Source organism: Budorcas taxicolor, chromosome 1 (assembly GCF_023091745.1).
Source record: "Budorcas taxicolor isolate Tak-1 chromosome 1, Takin1.1, whole genome shotgun sequence".
Classification (NCBI taxonomy): domain Eukaryota; kingdom Metazoa; phylum Chordata; class Mammalia; order Artiodactyla; family Bovidae; genus Budorcas; species Budorcas taxicolor.
In genome coordinates, this window is record NC_068910.1 from 129,743,510 (window position 1) to 129,760,884 (window position 17,375).

At 45.7% G+C, this 17,375-nt stretch overlaps 1 protein-coding gene across 1 annotated transcript in view; it reads right to left on the minus strand.

The window, feature by feature from the left end:
* The window catches only part of FSTL1 (follistatin like 1), a 55,138-nt gene extending 42,261 nt beyond the window's left edge, over positions 1–12,877 (minus strand). The window contains exons 1-2 of the mRNA XM_052652477.1: positions 12,787–12,877; positions 12,569–12,625 (exon numbers count right to left, since the gene is read on the minus strand). Coding sequence (XP_052508437.1) covers positions 12,569–12,625; positions 12,787–12,789 — 60 coding nt within the window. The 5' untranslated portion in view covers positions 12,790–12,877. The remainder of the gene's footprint in view (positions 1–12,568; positions 12,626–12,786) is intronic.
* Positions 12,878–17,375: the final 4,498 nt, after the last annotated feature.

Genomic DNA, 17,375 nt, shown 5'->3' on the forward strand with positions numbered 1-17,375 from the left:
GGTTCGCTCCAGCCCATCTCTGGCCAGTAAATGGAGGCTTACTGGAAGCTGGCTCACATCAGGGATCACTGCAAACCCAGCCACAGCTGCAGCCAGCACTGCTGATATTTTCTCATCTCTGAACCTCTCAAGACCGCTGAATCCTCATGGTCTCACAAATTCATTCACCTGCTGCTTATATATGTGGCCAGTACCCTGAGACAGTTTAAGGCTAACTAAGAAAACGGGGTGAGAGGGCGGGGATGAGTGAACAGAGGCAACTGAAGTCAGAGCTGCAGAACTGTGCAGATTGTGCTGCAAAGGCTCACTGCCAAGCAGACACTGTCTAGACTGTAACTGGCCTCTCCGGGGTGGGGGTCGAGGGGGGGGATAGGACGGGGAGCAAGGCCGGAAAGCCTGCTTGCTTTTTGCTCAGCTAATGCAAACACATGACACAACCTCTGATGGGTTCCGGGCTGGGAGTTCACTCTGTCTAAGACATTTCTTCCTCAGAGCTGGAATTCAGCTGTGGGCTGAGGGAAGTTGTGCTAATCCAGCAGTCAGGGGGAAGCTAGGAATGCTTTTCTCAATTCCTGGGGAATCATAGTTCCCCAACTAGATTGAGTTGGACAAGAGCCAAAAGCAGCACATTTTTGGTTGCAAAACAACAGATTTTTTAAAAATTTCCATTTGTATCATCTTAGGTTATCCATAAGGAAAATCCACAAAAACAAAGAACTGGCTTTTGATGGAGGCCAGTTATGAAAACTAAGACCCTAAAATGATATTGATTTACAAAATGTATGGAGGAGAAATGGCCACCACAGTCCAATAAGCATCACACATCTGAGAGAAAATGGTGGGTTTGGGGAGCTCTGCACATCAGTTAGAAAAACGGTGACCCTCTGGGAGGTCAGAAAAGCCCCAGGACAGGGCATAGAGACTTGTAAGCAGAGCACAGGATGGGGTCAGCCCAATTTGCGCCCTTGGCCAGCCACTGTTGTGCAGCCAACAGTGTGGACAACCATACCCAGACACTTAGCTGGAGATTTACAGCTGTCTTGCCATTTGGTCTTATTCAATGTGGAACAGTTGTGAATACATCTGAAGGACAAGGGCACTGCTATAAAGAATCTCCTGAGTCACTGACCATTATGCAGCAAGCACTCTGATGGTACATCTACACTTCACTGTGGCTCAAAGAAGCACCTGGACGTGAACCAAGTCGAGGCCATGTCCAGGCTGATGTGGCTAGAATGACCATGACCAGGCCTGAAACACTGATCCAGGCACTTGTGATAGAGTGTGAAATGGTAGCTGATAGAGTGTGAAATGGTAAATGGCAGAGCTTGGGCAGCTGTTTTTGAGTTCGAGTTACCTAGAGAAAAGGTCTTTGCTTTGTTTTCAAAGTCACTTTCATAAATAAAACTAAGAGGACCTTAAGCACACTTGAACACAGAGTATTTGCATTGAGAATTGAAGTCCTGGATTTGGATCCTGGCTTTACTATTTATTTACCAGGTGGCTGATTCGGGGTAACTAACTGAATCCTCTGAGCTATGGTTTTTTCACTGATAAATGAAGATTATAGTAACAGCATCATCATGTTGTGAGCATTAGATAAGACTCTTTACCTCTCCCTGCTGTTGTCTGGCTAACACCACTCATATTTGGGGCTCAGCTTGGGGATACACCCTCTCTGAGGCCTTCCTGCAACCCCCAGTGATGAGTTGGGTTGTCAGCCCTGTCCTATCACTTACCATGGCGGGTGACCCTGTCAGCCTCCCCTACTGGTCTGCAAGCTCCTTGGGGACAGGTCTGTGTCTTTGTCACCAGCACTAACTCAGAGTGTCATAGAGAACAGGCTTGTGATACTTTCTACTTTCCCTCCTTGAGTTTACTCGGAGAAATGTTACTTTGTCCCAGATGGATGAAGCAAAATAATGCATCAAGATTGTGTGCAGTTTTCTTTCTGTATGAGATGTGAGCCTAGTGCTCTGTGCATGTTTTGGCAGCTAAACACTCCATGATGACCTCTCTGTTATGGTGGAGGAAGGAAATGAGAAAGAAGAGGAAAGACAAGAAAGTAGAGGGGGAAAAGATGAAGTGAGCAACACACGGAACAATAAAGAGACAGGCTCTGGGGCCTGGGAACTGGCAACCACGTGAGGCTGCAGTCAGGGCTGGCTGCCAGACACAGCAGTGCCCAGCAGAGGATTCAAGTTTGTATGCAAAACACTGCGGTGCTGCCTTGGTTCCCAAACAGACAAATCAGCCTGCTCCAGCAACACTTCCTACCCTGTCTTTGAGAGAAGGTATTTATTTTTCAAACAGTGAAAGCAAAGGGTTCTATTCCTTTGCCTGGTCACATTTTCTAAAACCCAAATTTAGCATCTGTGGCCTGGGAACAGGCCGTGCTATGGGGACTACAGCAAGAACAAATGTAAATGACAAATCCCACAAAAATCCGAAGCTATCTGGTGGCCACCTCCATACGTCAGAAGGTGGGACACAGCTAAACAGCTGGATCTGCAAAAATTCCACAGGAGTTTGATTACCGCTCTTTTTTGCCTTTTCTCACTCTTCTTCCCTTTCCAGTTCTCTGCCTTCTTCACTCAGTCTTCAGAGAGGACCTATGCTGGCTTACACCGCTCACTGCCTGCGCACAGGAGGTTGATGAGTCCTTAACTCTTTTCTCAGAGGAATGACAGAATTGTGGCGTTACAGAGGACATGCTGGAAGTCTGAAGGCAAGATTGGCTAAGTCTAAGTGGAGGCAGCATTCTGATATGAATTCTGGGTGACAAAGTCTCCACTGAAGTGAATACTCTAGTTGTCTTTTAAAAGGTGATCCTTAATGCCTAGAGAGAGTAAAGGAGGCAAGGGGAATTCTGCCAGCCATGAGCACGTGAGAATATGCAAACACACACACACACACAACACACACATACACAGCTTTGAAGTTCCTTCAATAAGTAGAGATGCCACAGATTGATAATAATAGCTAACATTTACTGCACTCTATGTGCCAAACCACTCTTCTCATTGCTTTACATGGTACAGTTGGATTCTCACAGCTAACTTATGGGGTGAATACTCCATATTAAGGCCATTTTATAGATGAGCAAACAGAGCCAGAAGGTCAATAACTTCCCCAGGTTCACAGAGCTAATAAGGCCTAGGATTTAAACTCAGGTAGTATAGCTTCAGGGTTTCCCAAGGGCTGCTAGTGGTAAAGAACCCATCTGCCAATGCAGGAGATGGAAGAGAGGTGGGTTCCATCCCTGGGTCCAGAGGATCCCTTGGAGGAGGGCATGGCAACCCACTCCATTATTCTTGCCTGGAGAATCCCCATAGACAGAGGAGCCTCGCAGGCTACAGTCCATAGGGTCACAAAGAGTCGGACACTACTGAAGCGACTTAGCAGAGCACAGTACAATATAGCCTCAAAGCCTGAGTGCTAAACCATTATGCTATACTTCCTGTCAAGGATAAATCAGTAAACACAGTAATAACCTGAGCTAGGGCACAGGCTATACAAATGCAGACAATACCTTGTGAATGTCAATGTGTAAACTGAGAATTCTCTCATTGAAATCATGAGTCAAAAACATTCTGGGAAGAGGCACTTCATTTTTGCAAATGTTTGGCATTGACCGTGTGCTATGAGAAGCCTTTTCTATTATCTAATTGATTGACTGGCAGGAGAGATGGCCATTATTCATTTTACAAATGAGGAAAGCGAGCTCAGGGAGGTTAAGTAACTTGCTCATGGTTTCACAGCTCAGCAAGGCCAGAATTCAAACCTGGTTCATTACCTCAAAGCACCTGCTCTTAACTGAAGCTGCAAGTCAGAGATATTAATTAGGTGGCTTTAAAATGGTAATACCAGTAAGAAAGGGGAAGAGCAGGACTTCTAAGTCAAGGACTCTTTCATTATTTTATAAGGTTCTTTTCAATCACAAGAAGTTTTGTAACAGGATCCACAAAAAAGATAAAACTTGAAAACACCCAGATACAAGAACAAGAGAAGAGAATGAAGAAAGGAACTCAGTGGAAGACTCAAGTGACAGCAAAATGGGAAATAAAAGAAAAGCACCAGCACTCAAGGAACAGACAATTTCAGATGAAGTTCCACACAAAAAGCTGCCACCTACTGGATAGACTGGTCAAGTGGGCTAGGTGAACAGGCTGAAAATGGCCCCAGCAGCTCTGGTGGAGCCTCTTAAATTCTGAGAATGCATCCATCCCACAGCTGCATTGCAAAGATTTCTGCACCAGCAGCAGGAGGTAAGGAAGGAGGTGATGTGCCTCCCATTTGAGCTGTACAGTAGCTATGGTGGTAGCAGCTACTTCAGAATAGGGACCAATATGGTATTGCTTTTTAGTTCCACACTATTCTTAATAGAAGCATATGTGCAGACTGACTGCCATAATGCCTGGCACTGCTGTAGGAGATCAATAAATTGCATTCATTTACTATCACTGAAGGGCAGAATGACAAACTGTGAGGAAAAAGGCAAATTTTGCCTCAGACTCAGGATTTTAATCTTGAATACAATAAAAGGTAGAAAACAGAGACATTTTCCCCACCTCAAGCCAATTCAAGCCAATATGCCATGCCACACACATTATAAACCGTGCATGCATCATATCAGGTTTTTGCCATGTGTCACATGACTTGTTTTGGCAACAGCTTAGTTGGTCATATACAGTGTCTGAGATTATACAGGAAACATTTTAAAGGTCATAAATTCAGACAATCCTGGGAACAGCTTACTGGTGATGGCTTCCAAATGAGCATATAAAAAGTCTGTGAAGAGATTACATGGAAATTCTCCAACCACAGCAGAAAATGCAGATTTACAGGATATATTTTGTACTCTAACTACCCAAAGAGCTTTCCATTTCTTGCCAGGTGGCTGTTATCTATGACAACAGCAGTTCTTAGAGCCTGAGCAAGAGCAACTATTTACTCCACCAGAAGAGCCAAGACAACTCTCATATTTTTGTTGATGGCCAATGTTAAAAAGTTTGCCTTAGGTATTAAGATGCTTGAATTCATCTAAAGAACTTAGAAGCTGGAGCTAGAACAGACTACTGTTTTCCTGACATTTTCATCCATTGCATTTGCAACCCGAGTTCTATCACCCCATGTCGTCTTTGTTTCACATAGTCCCAAACTCTGCCTTCTAAATCATCTTAATTCTGGCTAAAGCCATACCACTGTCTGGATTGACTTCCAAATTGGATTGACTTCTCCAACAGAAAAAGCAAGTATCTTTTTATCTCACACACAGACTAACGGATTGCTAGCGGCTACCCAGAGCATTGGGGCTTCCCTGGTGGCTCAGTGGTTAAGAATCTGCCTGCCAAGGCAAGAGACGCAGGAAATGCGGGTTTGATCCCTGAGTCAGGAAGATCCTCTGGAGGAGAAAATGACAACCCACTCCAGTATTCTTGCCTGGAAAAATCCCATGGACAGAAGAACCTGGCAGGCTACAGGCCATGTAGTCAGAAAGAGTCAGACACGACAGAGAGACTGAGCACGCACACGCACACTGCATCCCTGAGAAGGATTTTCTAACTTTCTCCAGCCTCAGAAGGAAGAATTCTGTGATTGATTAGCAAGGTCTGTCATAGGTAAGGGAGAAGGTAGTGATGACACACACATCATGTTTGTTTCATCATGTTTGTTTCATCTCTGCAGGCGATTTATCCTAGTGTTGCTCTGCTTAGTCTCTCAAGTTGTGTTCAACTCTTTGTGACCCTGTGGACTGTAGCCTGCCAGGCTCCTCTGTCCATGGGGATTTTCCAGGCAAGAATACCGGAGAGGGTTACCATGCCCTCCTCCAGGAGATCTACCCAACCCAGGGATTGAATCCGGATTTCCCACACTGTCAGCGGATACTTCACTGTCTGAACCACTAGGGAAGCCCCTTATCCTAGTGTAGGGAGGTACTAATTTTCATTACCTATAGACTGCAAGGAGATCCAACCAGTCCATTCTGAAGGAGATCAACCCTGGGATTTCTTTGGAAGGAATGATGCTAAAGCTGAAGCTCCAGTACTTTGGCCACCTCATGCGAAGACTTGACTCATTTGAAAAGACTCTGATGCTGGGAGGGATTGGGGGCAGGAGGAGAAGGGGACGACCGAGGATGAGATGGCTGGATGGCATCCCTGACTCGATGGACGTGAGTCTGAGTGAACTCCGGGAGCTGGTGATGGACAGGGAGGCCTGGTGTGCTGCGATTCATGGGGTCGCAAAGAGTCGGACACGACTGAGCGACTGAACTGAACTGAACTGAGCTGAGGGTCTAGTAGGCACATCACATACATCTGTTAACTGACTGATAATTTCTCTGAAATGAAGGATGAAAGGCTAGTTTAAGTTTAGGTGGTAGAAGTACAGGCAACTTTATTCTTTGCTCTAGTTTTTTCTATATTCCCTGAGCTTCTTATTAACATATATCCATATTTTATCAGAAAATAATACTACTTTTTTATTTAAATAAAATAGCATGTATTAGGAGGATAAATTCCTCTTGGAAAATGTGAGATGTCACAAGAATCCTCATGATGGCTTTTAAGACATTTTGTCATACTTCTCTATAAATTCTACATAGGTGTGAGGATGGGGTATTGGAGTGGGGAGTGTTCTGCTTTTTAAATCATAATTATTTGCTAGAGCCTTAAATTTTTGTAAACATAACTTTTACTGGCATATATTGCTGTTAACTCTTAACTCTTCTCTTGTAGGTTTAAAGTTTTTAGCTTTCAGAACTAATGTGATAGGCATCTTATGTAGAGTCCCTTTAAAAATAATACTGACCAGGGCAAAGTGGTCAAAGGGAATTACTTGAGTTTCTATCCTTGATTTAGTTTCTCAATGTAGATTATATTGAGCCCTGGAATATCTATTGGCAAAACAGTCAAGTCAGCTCCCCCAAAGCTTATACGAAGTTTGCTAAAATGAATTCATGTCAATAAAGACTGTATTCAACTGTGTTTGTTATGTTTTTGTAGCTAACAAGGAAAACAATTTCCTACTGAAAGCATTGTGACCTATAAGTTAAAATGCTTAATATCCAAATCGCAAATCTCATATGGAGAGGGTTCGTTTACCTTTCCATTAATTATTAAAGGTTCATTTAATTCATTGTTAAAACATGAATTAAAACTTGCCAAAAAACTTGTTAGTAGGGCCAGACATTAAGAGATTGGACTAATTAAATGATAATGATCATCAAGTGATGAAATGTAACCTTGATCATATCTATTCCTCACTTTTTTCATTGTAACTGTTTCCACACACCCCGCGTTTATGGCCTCCTTACTGCATCAATTCCCTCAGTCTTGATTGGGTGGTGGCTACATGGGTATATTCATATGTAAAAGTTCTTCAAGCTATACATTAAAAATTTGTGCACTGTATTAATGTAAAGGAACTTTAAAAATCAAGGGACGTCCTCTGTTAATGTAAAAAAAAGCAATAATAATAATAGTGAAGATACTTGGCTCATCAGGTAGTGATAATCTTACATATTTTAGCTGCCACCGTTTAAATCTCCTGGCGCACCATTAGACTGAAAGCAACCTGAGGGCAGAGACCTTGTCCTGAACTTCATCCATGACTCTGCCCTGTGTAGGGCATGCTCAGCCTGCAGCAGGGAATACTGCCTGATGGCCACCGGGAAGGCAAGGTCTGTGCTGTTGATGACTCACTCCTAGAGAAAGCATCCCACACCAAAGTCATACATGATAGAAGATGGCACCTTAAGAGAAAAGCATGTATTTGATCTGCAGGACATCAGTCACCTAGCTTAAAAATGAACCTATCTAAAGATAAGTTGTTTTTCAATCCTATAATATCTGGTGTCCTTGCCGCTGCTGAGTCACTTCAGTCGTGTCCGACTCTGTGCAAACCCATAGACGGCAGCCCACCAGGCTCCCCCGTCCCTGGGATTCTCCAGGCAAGAATACTGGAGTGGGTTGCCATTTCCTTCTCCAGTGCATGAAAATGAAAAGTGCAAGTGAAGTCACTCAGTCGTGTCCGACTCTTAGCAACCCCATGGACTGCAGCCTACCAGGCTCCTCCGTCCATGGGACTTTCCAGGCAAGAGTACTGGAGTGGGGTGCCATAAGCTAATACTATTTGTGGCTACTAGAAATTTCTGTCTGGATGTCCATTTATTTAAAAGGAGTAGGAAGAAGACACCATGACATTTTCAATTGTCTGTGTGTGACCACTGGTATTTACAGATCATCCTTTACTTTCTCTGTTCTCCTGGAAACCTGTATTTTCTTGCCTCACTGAATTTGAAGACTTTATTTCCTTATTCAAGACATTACATTCATAGCAGCCATGCCCCCACCTCACAGCTCCTCTCAAACTCGTTCCTCTGAATAGACGAGAATGGACCCCTGCTTTCTGTTTCCCAATCCAGAGACTTCTATAGGAACTGTGATATGTTCCTTCTAAAGATGCTTTCAGTATCCAAGGCTTCAATTTGCAGGGTGCTTGTCCCTCTGTTTTGGCTATTCAGCACAGTCCCTGCTATATTTTAACATCCCATTTTCTAACAATGACCTCCAGAATCACAGTAAGGAGTTTCTTTGCCAAAGGATGAACAAACAAGAGATTATTTTAGTGGTCAATATACAAGACAGATATCAAAATCCTAGCTTTTCCTGAAGAAGATGCGGGGGAAATCAAGGGAAAATGGGGGGGGGGAAAAAAAGTCACACCTTGGCCCACTGGAATCCACTATTAGAATAATTCTCAAGAATATAAAGATCCCATATTGGCCAATAATACCCCTAGTGGTTGATTAACTGTATGTTGATAATAGGGTATGAAGGAGGTTAAGAAATCTGGCTTCAGAGGAACAATGCACTAATAATCTTCTTGCCTATCTGTATAATTGTTGTTATTCTTGTCACTATTATCTTAAGCGATGCACTCACAGTTCACGGGTTAAGCATCCCCTCCCTGGAATAAGTGTTCTGATTTGTGAATCAGTCTCCTGTACTTGTGACTTATCATGTGACCTGTGAATTTATAGACCTGGAATGTTGGAAATCAGAGTGCCAGCAGACATAACGACCAGCAGAAAGTGGAGTGTGCTTGGGCACTTGCCAAGGCTGCCTTCTGGAAGCAGGCAGTTGAGCCACAGGGTCCCCTCCAGCCTATGGTGTTGGACTCAGACCCACCCACTAAGACTCCAGGGCACACGCACTAATACCTGACTTCTCAACCTTTCCCAGCCTCTGCTATCCACACTTCTCAGTGAATTGTAGTAATTCTCACTGAGAGAGGGGGTGGTGAGGGAGAGTGAGCAGGTCCATACAGCCTCCTCCCAAAAGGTTCTGAAAAGAGGTAGTTTGCTCTGTGCTGCCACTCCCCAATCCTCATCCATAGCAGACACTAATATATCAAGAGACAGGGCTCATCAAGAGACATGGGCCAACACCCCTTCTAAGAAGACTCTAATGAGCACATGGGAGTGAGCTCAGCTGAATGGGATGGAATTTTGATGGAGGCTGCCTGAAGTATTAAGACAGAAAGACAGAGAGGAAGCAATCAAAAAAACCCTGAGGTGCCAATAAGAGACCATGGAAAACATTCAAAACAGAACACTTTCTTTAACGAGATTTGCTAATAGTTCCTTGAATCCAACCAAACAGGATTTCTACAGACGACACTGATAATGAAGACAACCACCTTTTCTCCAGCTTGGCACACCTCTGATTCTAGAGGTCTGCAGCTATTTCCAAAGGCTTTACTTCTTCAAATATCAACATAATTTGTTGTACAATCACATGTTTTAAAAATATGCCGAATTGAATCCTTGTGCTTATACTAAATCAAAAAGGACCAAGAAAACTCTTTGTTTTTTAAATTTCATTTTAAAAGCTCATCATATTCGTATAATTTTAGCCCTAAAGACTACTAAAGTGGATGTCAATAAAGACAGTAAAGTTTTGGCTTTGTTTGCTATATGTTATTATAGCTAACAAGGAAAAAAATTTCTACTGCAAGCACCATTAACTACATGATAAAATGCTGAAAGTAATATCTAAACTGCTAACACTAATTTATCTTTTCATTAATAATTAAAGGTATGTTATTATTAAAATGTGGATTAAAGACTTGCCAAATGTTACCAGGTCCAGACACCAAGAGATTGTATTCATTAAAAAGTAATCCCTAATAATCTGGGGTCATGAAATGAAACCTACATCATACCTACTCTTCACATACCTTGAGTTCGCAGCCTTCTTTCTGCACCACTCCTTTCCTCAGTTTTCATGGCTCAGCACTTCTTGATTTTGCCTCTCTCCCCGCAGATTTTGCCTTGGGAATTCTGTGAGAGTACTTTCTGCTCTTCCACCTCAAGCAGGAAATTGCTGCTGAGGGAACTTCCTATGAGGGCTAAGCTTTTCCCTGCAATGCACTGGGGGGAGGGGGTGTAGTACAAACAGCTTCTGAGAATAGATCCCAGACCTTGGGCTACACAGCCTTGTGACGCGTGAACCTATGGCCCCCTCACTCCTCACACTTGCATTCCAGTTCACAGAGCGATTTCACACACTAGCTGGCAATTCCTAAACCTGCAGTAAAACAAATCAGGGATTCTCCTCAACCATCAATGGACTGTGGTTTTTGCCTTTTGAGGGCAACAGTGGGGATGCAAGGGTGTTGCTTAGCTAAGACTAAATCAGCCAGTGAAGAAGGGTCCTCCCTCAAACTCAAACCCTGGAAGACAAAATGCATGAGAAACTGATCTGCAGTTCAAGATGATCTCTGCCGGTGGAAAGAGCTGGGTTCAGATCCTTCTTCGGAACTAACTAGCTGTGTGACCTTGGGCAGGTTACCTAATCTCCTGGAACCTAATCTTCTTCCCCTGTAAAATGTGGATAACAAAAGTGACCCTACAAGGTTCTGGGAAGCTTTAAATGAAATGATGTATGCAGCCCAGCCAAGGTCTGCTCTATGCCAAGAAGTACATGGCAAATATGAAGTCCTTGTGGGAGGTAGTGGTTAAGAGCCTGGGGTGTGATGCCAGACTGTCTTCAAATCTCACTTCTACCATTTAACAACTTAAGACTCTAGATAAGTTATGTGACCTTTCTGACTTAGTCTCCCCATCATTCAAATGGAGTTTTATTACAACACAAGTAGATATCCAAAAAAATTAGCTCTTTTAAATTTAATATAGTATTAGTTGCTCAGTCGTGTCTGACTCTTTGCGACCCCATGGACTATAGCCTGCCAGGCTTCTCTGTCTATGGGATTCTCTAGGCCAGAATACTGGAGTGGGTTGCCATTTCCTTCTCCAGGGAATCTTTCCAAACCAGGAATCGAACCCAGGTCTTCTGCAATGCAGGCAGAATCTTCACTGTATGAGCTTCCAGGGAAGCCCGATTTTTAATTTCATTGTGAGTAAAAACAGCTCCTGTTTCCAGATCAACCCAACAATGTAGTGAATTAAATGAGAGTTCAGTATAATGTGCATTTATTTTTTTAAGTCGTGAAGACCTTGCAGGCTTTTATGACTTTTCTGGGCAGAAAAGCTGTGATGCTAAGGGTGGGGCTAAACTGTAATATGAAGAAAAAAATTCAAAGAGGGAGAATAACCACCCACCAGGGAACTATTTCTTTTGTAATGTACATTCCATTTCTTCTCCCTCATGCTTTTTAATTCCTTCCACATTTCCTGCCATAATTATCAAATGTTTGGTTTCTGACCTCACTTTTCTGGAGACTAGAGCCCAGGGAACTTAGAATTGTTTATTTTCTGTCCATAAACCTTTGAGTTAATGGAGGGGCTTGTGAGTGAAGGGTTTGTTGGTTTGTTTGTAGTGTTTCAGGAAGGTCACTGGAGTTGAAAAGAAAACATTACCCCAAAAGCGCTGAAATACTTTGACTGGAAACGCGGAGCCCTCAAAGAGCAGAGCCACGGATTGCTCATACTTGCGCAATGCCCAGTTTAGGAAAAAACTGAGATTTTTAAAAGGCCGTTATTTGGCTCTGATAGTAGCACAAAATTCCAGGGCACTTTACAAAGAAAGAAAAAAAAATCAGAGAATCATAATCTTACTTTATAAAAGAGAGGGAAAAAAATATATATATATATCCTACCCTGAAAGAAGAATCTCTTGAGCTCCCCGGACCGCCCCCCCGCCCTCCCCCAGGAGACAGACTCGGAAGGGAGAAGGCTCCAACTATTCTCAGTTTCCTCTCAAGTGAAGGAAAGAACTCAGGCGCCTTTTTGAACTCGGCTCCTGCTCGTGTCGCCGCCTCTGTCCCAATCGGCCCTGCTCGTCCTCACTCCCCCTCCCCACTCTCCCTCCATATTAGCCTTGGTGGGGCTCCAGCTTACGGCCCAAACTACTTTTCCTGATTTTTAAGGTTTAAGTTTCCTAAGTAGCATTTCTGCTCCGAGCGCCCCCTCACCCGGCGGATGGAAACTCCCAGTCCGACCCGGGGAGAGCATCCCCGGGGACGCACGCACCGCCCGCGCCACGCGCAGACCCCAGTGGCCCCGGCGCCCGAGTTCGGACCTGCTCAGAGGCTCACCTACCTCGGCGTGGACCCAGGCGACCGCCACCAGCGCGAGCGCGAGCCAGCGTCTCCACATCTGCGGAAGAGAGAAGAGCCAGACTGAAGGCTCCGGGCCCCGTGCCGACCCCGGAAACTTCCTTGGGTCCCGGCGGCTCGCCCCCTCCGCCCGGCCACCCTCGGCCGCTCAGAGGGGTCGCACCAGTGCGTTCGGCTTCGCGCCACGCACCCCGCTCTCACCATGGTCCCGTCCCGGTCTCCGGAGGGCGCGGGGCAGGCGGCTGCAGCAAGCTCTAAGGGAAGGTGGGAGCTTCGCGGATCGCCAGCCTCAGAGGAAATCCGACCTGGGCTCGCCGCCCCTTAAGACCCCTCCTTCCCCGACAGCCTGCCCCCCAGCTCCTCCCCATTCTCCTCCCCCTTCTGCAGCAGCGGCCCCCGCGGCTCAGGCTCCGCTCCCTCCTCCCAATCCCTAGCTACCTCGAGCCCGCGAGCGTCCGAGCGCTGCTGAGCCCCTTTTCCCACCAGGCCCCTAGTTTAGCACCTTTCTGACTCCCAGGATGTGGAGACAGCGTGGCGGGGTTGTCCTGGGGGCCCCTGCAACAAAGCGAGTGTGGAAGGGGGAGCCTAAACCCCACCCCCGGGAGGGGCGGGTGGCTTGCGGCAGCTCGGGCTGGCTGCGGGCGCGGGCTGGCTGCGGCGGTGGCCAGGTGGGGCGGTGCTGGGGAGGGCCCCGGCTCTGATGGGCGGCAGGAACCTGGGGGAAAAATCCCTGCGGCGTGGGGAGCTGGAGTCGCCCCCTACAGCTGATAGAGGGACCCTTGCAGCCCGTGGTCCGAGGCATCACTGTCGCCAGAGCATGAGAAAGGGGACTCAGGGCCCAGAAGAGACAGGCCAGCCTGAGGAAAGCTGCTTTGGATCCAGCTGTGGATTTCCTGGGGGGCCGGGACAGGGAAGAGGGAGGTGGAAGCCATCCTCCTCTGCTGACAAGATCCTAATTCCAAGCTTAGCCGGCCGCCTCATCCTGTCCTTCCCTTCAGTCCAGGAGCGACCGGTGTCCCCTTGCTCTCCTCCCAGCTTCACCTGTGTCCCTATTCCCATCCCTGCCATCCCAAGTCCTCTCCATGTTCATGCTTCACATCTCCACCAACTGCTGCCCAGAGGCTTTCAAATATGTGCTACCTCTTTGCCGATGTCGACTCCCCAAACTGCTCCCAACCCTAACTTCTTTTCTAGCCTGTACCTGGTGTCCTTGCTGCCAAGAACAAGTCCACTTGATACCTCAGATTTAAGGTGCCCAAGGCTGAGACCCGGGTGTTCACTGGAAGGACTGATGTTGAAGCTGAAACTCCAATACTTTGGCCACCTGATGCGAAGAGCTGACTCATTGGAAAAGACCCTGATGCTTGGAAAGATTGAGGGCAGGAGGAGAAGGGGACGACAGAGGATGAGATGGCCGGATGGCATCACCAACTCAATGGACATGGGTTTGGGTGGACTCCGGGAGTTGGTGATGGACAGGGAGGCCTGGAGTGCTACATTTCATGGGGTCGCAAAGAGTCGGACACGACTGAGCGACTGAACTGAACTGAACGGAAGGCTGAGACCCGCTTCCCACCAGCTCTGGGTGCGTTTATCTACGTCTTCCAGAGTGGTGCCTGAAAAAGGTATCTCATTTCTCAGACCCCAGTTGTGACCGTATCCTGGCACTTTTCCCTTGATCTCTCTGGTTCATCCCTTCACCCCAGTTCATATTTCCACTTCCCTGGACCAGACCTTCATCCTTCCTCACTCAGGAATTCTAGAAACCACTTCTGGTTGCCCTTCAGCTCCTGGTTTTCCTCCCCTGGCCTTCACTGCAGCCCATTGCCATATTATCTCTACATAAACACTGTCTTCCTCATGCTCTTTCCCTGCTCAGAAACTTAAGCGCTCTTCCATGTCAAAAACAAAATCTTCTTGTAAGTCATCCATCTAACCTTACAAGTTACTTATAATAGGGCTTCCCAGATGGTGCTAGTGGTAAAGATCCTACCTGCCAATGCAGGAGACACAAGAGATGCAGGTTTGATCCCTGGGTCCAGAAGGTCCCCTGGAGGAGGGCATGGCAACCACTCCAGTATTCTTGCCTGGATAATCCCATGAATCCTCACAAAAGCTACTTTTATGTTCTCTACTCAAATCAGGCCATCTTCTCATTCTCTGAACTTGTCGTATTCACTCTTTTACCATGATTTGTTGAATGCATACTGTTGCAGTCTTAGAGGTCTTCAGATAACACCCACAAGGCCCATTCAAGTTCAAAATCCATCAAGATAGCTGCAGGAGTCAGACGGGTGGAAAACAAAATGTCAGCTTTGTCCCTGGGAAAAACTGGAACAGTAGCCATGGCTTTTAGATCCGCAGGGATAAAGACTGGCTTGTACTTCAGCCCAGAATTGAACATATCCCACAGTGGAGATGTGGGTTTGATCCCTGGGTTGGAAAGATTCCCCTGGAGAAAGAAATGGCAACACACTCCAGTATTCTTACCTGGGAAATCCCACTGACAGAGGAACCTGGTGGGCTACGGTCCATGGGATCTCAAAGACTCACAACTTAGTAGACTAAACAACAACAACAAACACCAGTCACCAGCAGAGTTGGAAAGTCTGCTTGTAAAAGCTGACTGTAGTTTTACAACTTCTGGAAAAGCAGAAAATACATGCTTCCTGGGGCAGGCCTGCTTTCCAAACCTGAGGGTTCAGAAGGACACAATGCCAATTCTTCCTTCAAGCTCACTAGACAGGCAGTATACTCCTGCTTCCTCGTCATGGAAATAGAAGTAGGGAATAGACACCCCCTCCCCAATAGTTACCCTGTCCCCATCTCTGTGCTTGGACTGAAGGGAACTATGTTGTACAAGTTTTCCTTCTGCCCTCTAGTAACTCACAGTACTTTCCATCCCTGGCATATGTACTGTACTCCCTCAGAATCTGGCAGGGTGTCCTCTCCGCCTTCCTCCTTTTGTCTATTAAAATTCTGTCTTTTTCTTTTCTCTTTTTCTTCAGGATCCAAGTAAAGTTTCATTGCTTTTTTCTAGCATCGTTTCTGGCGATAAACTGACATAGTGGAAAGCACGTGAGGTCTAAGGTCAAATGAACCTGGCTTTCAATATTACATGGACAGACCATGGGGTCGGAGAGTCAGACTCGACAGTGTCTAGTGTCTAGTACACTTTCAGTATTGTTGCCACCTTATACCAGCTGTGTGACTTTGTCAAATTACTTGAGCTCCCTGAAGATAGATTTCTGCATCTGACAAATGGCAGCAATAATGTCTTGCAGAGGCTTGTGGAATTTAAATATGGTAACTTAGAGTAAGTGCCAAGTAGGTAGTAGACCTCTATAAATGGCTCAGTTTAGTTCAGTCGCTCAGTCGTGTCCGATTCTTTGTGGTGACTCACAGCACGCCAGGCCTCCCTGTCCATCACCAACTCCTGGAGTTCACCCAACCCCATGTCCATCGAGTTGGTGATGGACAGAGGATAATGATGAACATCCAGCCATCTCATCCTCTGTTGTCCCCTTCTCCTCCTGCCCCCAATCCCTCCCAGCATCAGGGTCTTTTCCAATGAGTCAACTCTTCGCATGAGGTGGCCAAAGTATTGGAGTTTCAGCTTCAGCATCAGTCCTTCCAATGAATACCCAGGACTGATCTCCTTTAGGATGGACTGATTGGATCTCCTTGCAGTCCGAGGGACTCTCAAGAGTCTTCTCCAACACCACAGTTCAAACTCATCATTTCTTCAGCACTCAGCTTTCTTCACAGTCCAACTCTCACATCCATACGTGACCACAGGAAAAACCATAGCCTTGACTGAACAGACCTTTGTTGGAAAACTAATATCTCTGCTTTTGAATATGCTATCTAGGTTGGTCACAACTTTTCTTCTAAGAGAGTAAGCGTCTTTTAATTTCATGGCTGCAATCACCATCTGCAGTGATTTGGGAACCCCCAAAATAAAGTCTGACACTGTTTCCACTGTTTTCCCATCTATTTCCCATGAAGTGATGGGACCAGATGCCATGATCTTAGTTTTCTGAATGTTGAGCTTTAAGCCAACTTTTTCCCTTTCCTCTTTCACTGTCATCAAGAGGCTTTTTAGTTCTTCTTCACTTTCTGCCATAAGGATGGTGTCATCTGCATATCTGAGGTTACTGATATTTCTCCTGGCAATCTTGATTCCAGCTTGTGTTTCTTCCAGTCCAGCGTTTCTCATGATGTACTCTGCATATAAGTTAAATAAGCAGGGTGACAATATACAGCCTTGGTGGCTATAAATGGTAGCCGTTATTTTGTTGATGTGCTCTGCTTTATGAATTGCAATTATTATATCCCAGGTACCAACTACAAGAACAGGTCTTAATTTATTTAACTATCACAACAAACTGAAAAGTATTTTGTCATTGCTTCCACTTTCCAAGTAAGGAAACTGAAACTCAGAAAAATTGGGGTACTTCTCTGAGGTTAAGAGTTGATTATATAGGGGTTTCCCAGGTGGCACAGTGGTAAAGTATCCACCTGCAAATGCAGAAGACTCAAGAGATGAGGGTTATATCCCTAGGTCAGGAAGATCCCCTGGAAGAGGGCATGGCAGCCTACCCTGGTATTCTTGCCTGGAGAATCCCATGGGCAGAGGAGCCTGGCGGGCTGCAGTCCATAGGGTTGCAAACAGTAGGACACAGCTGAAGCGACTGAGCACGCACTCACACATACAGTGTCTAACACCCGTTTGTTTAGTTGTTGGTTTTGATTCTTCAGTTAGATTTTAAGTTGTTGATGGCATAAAC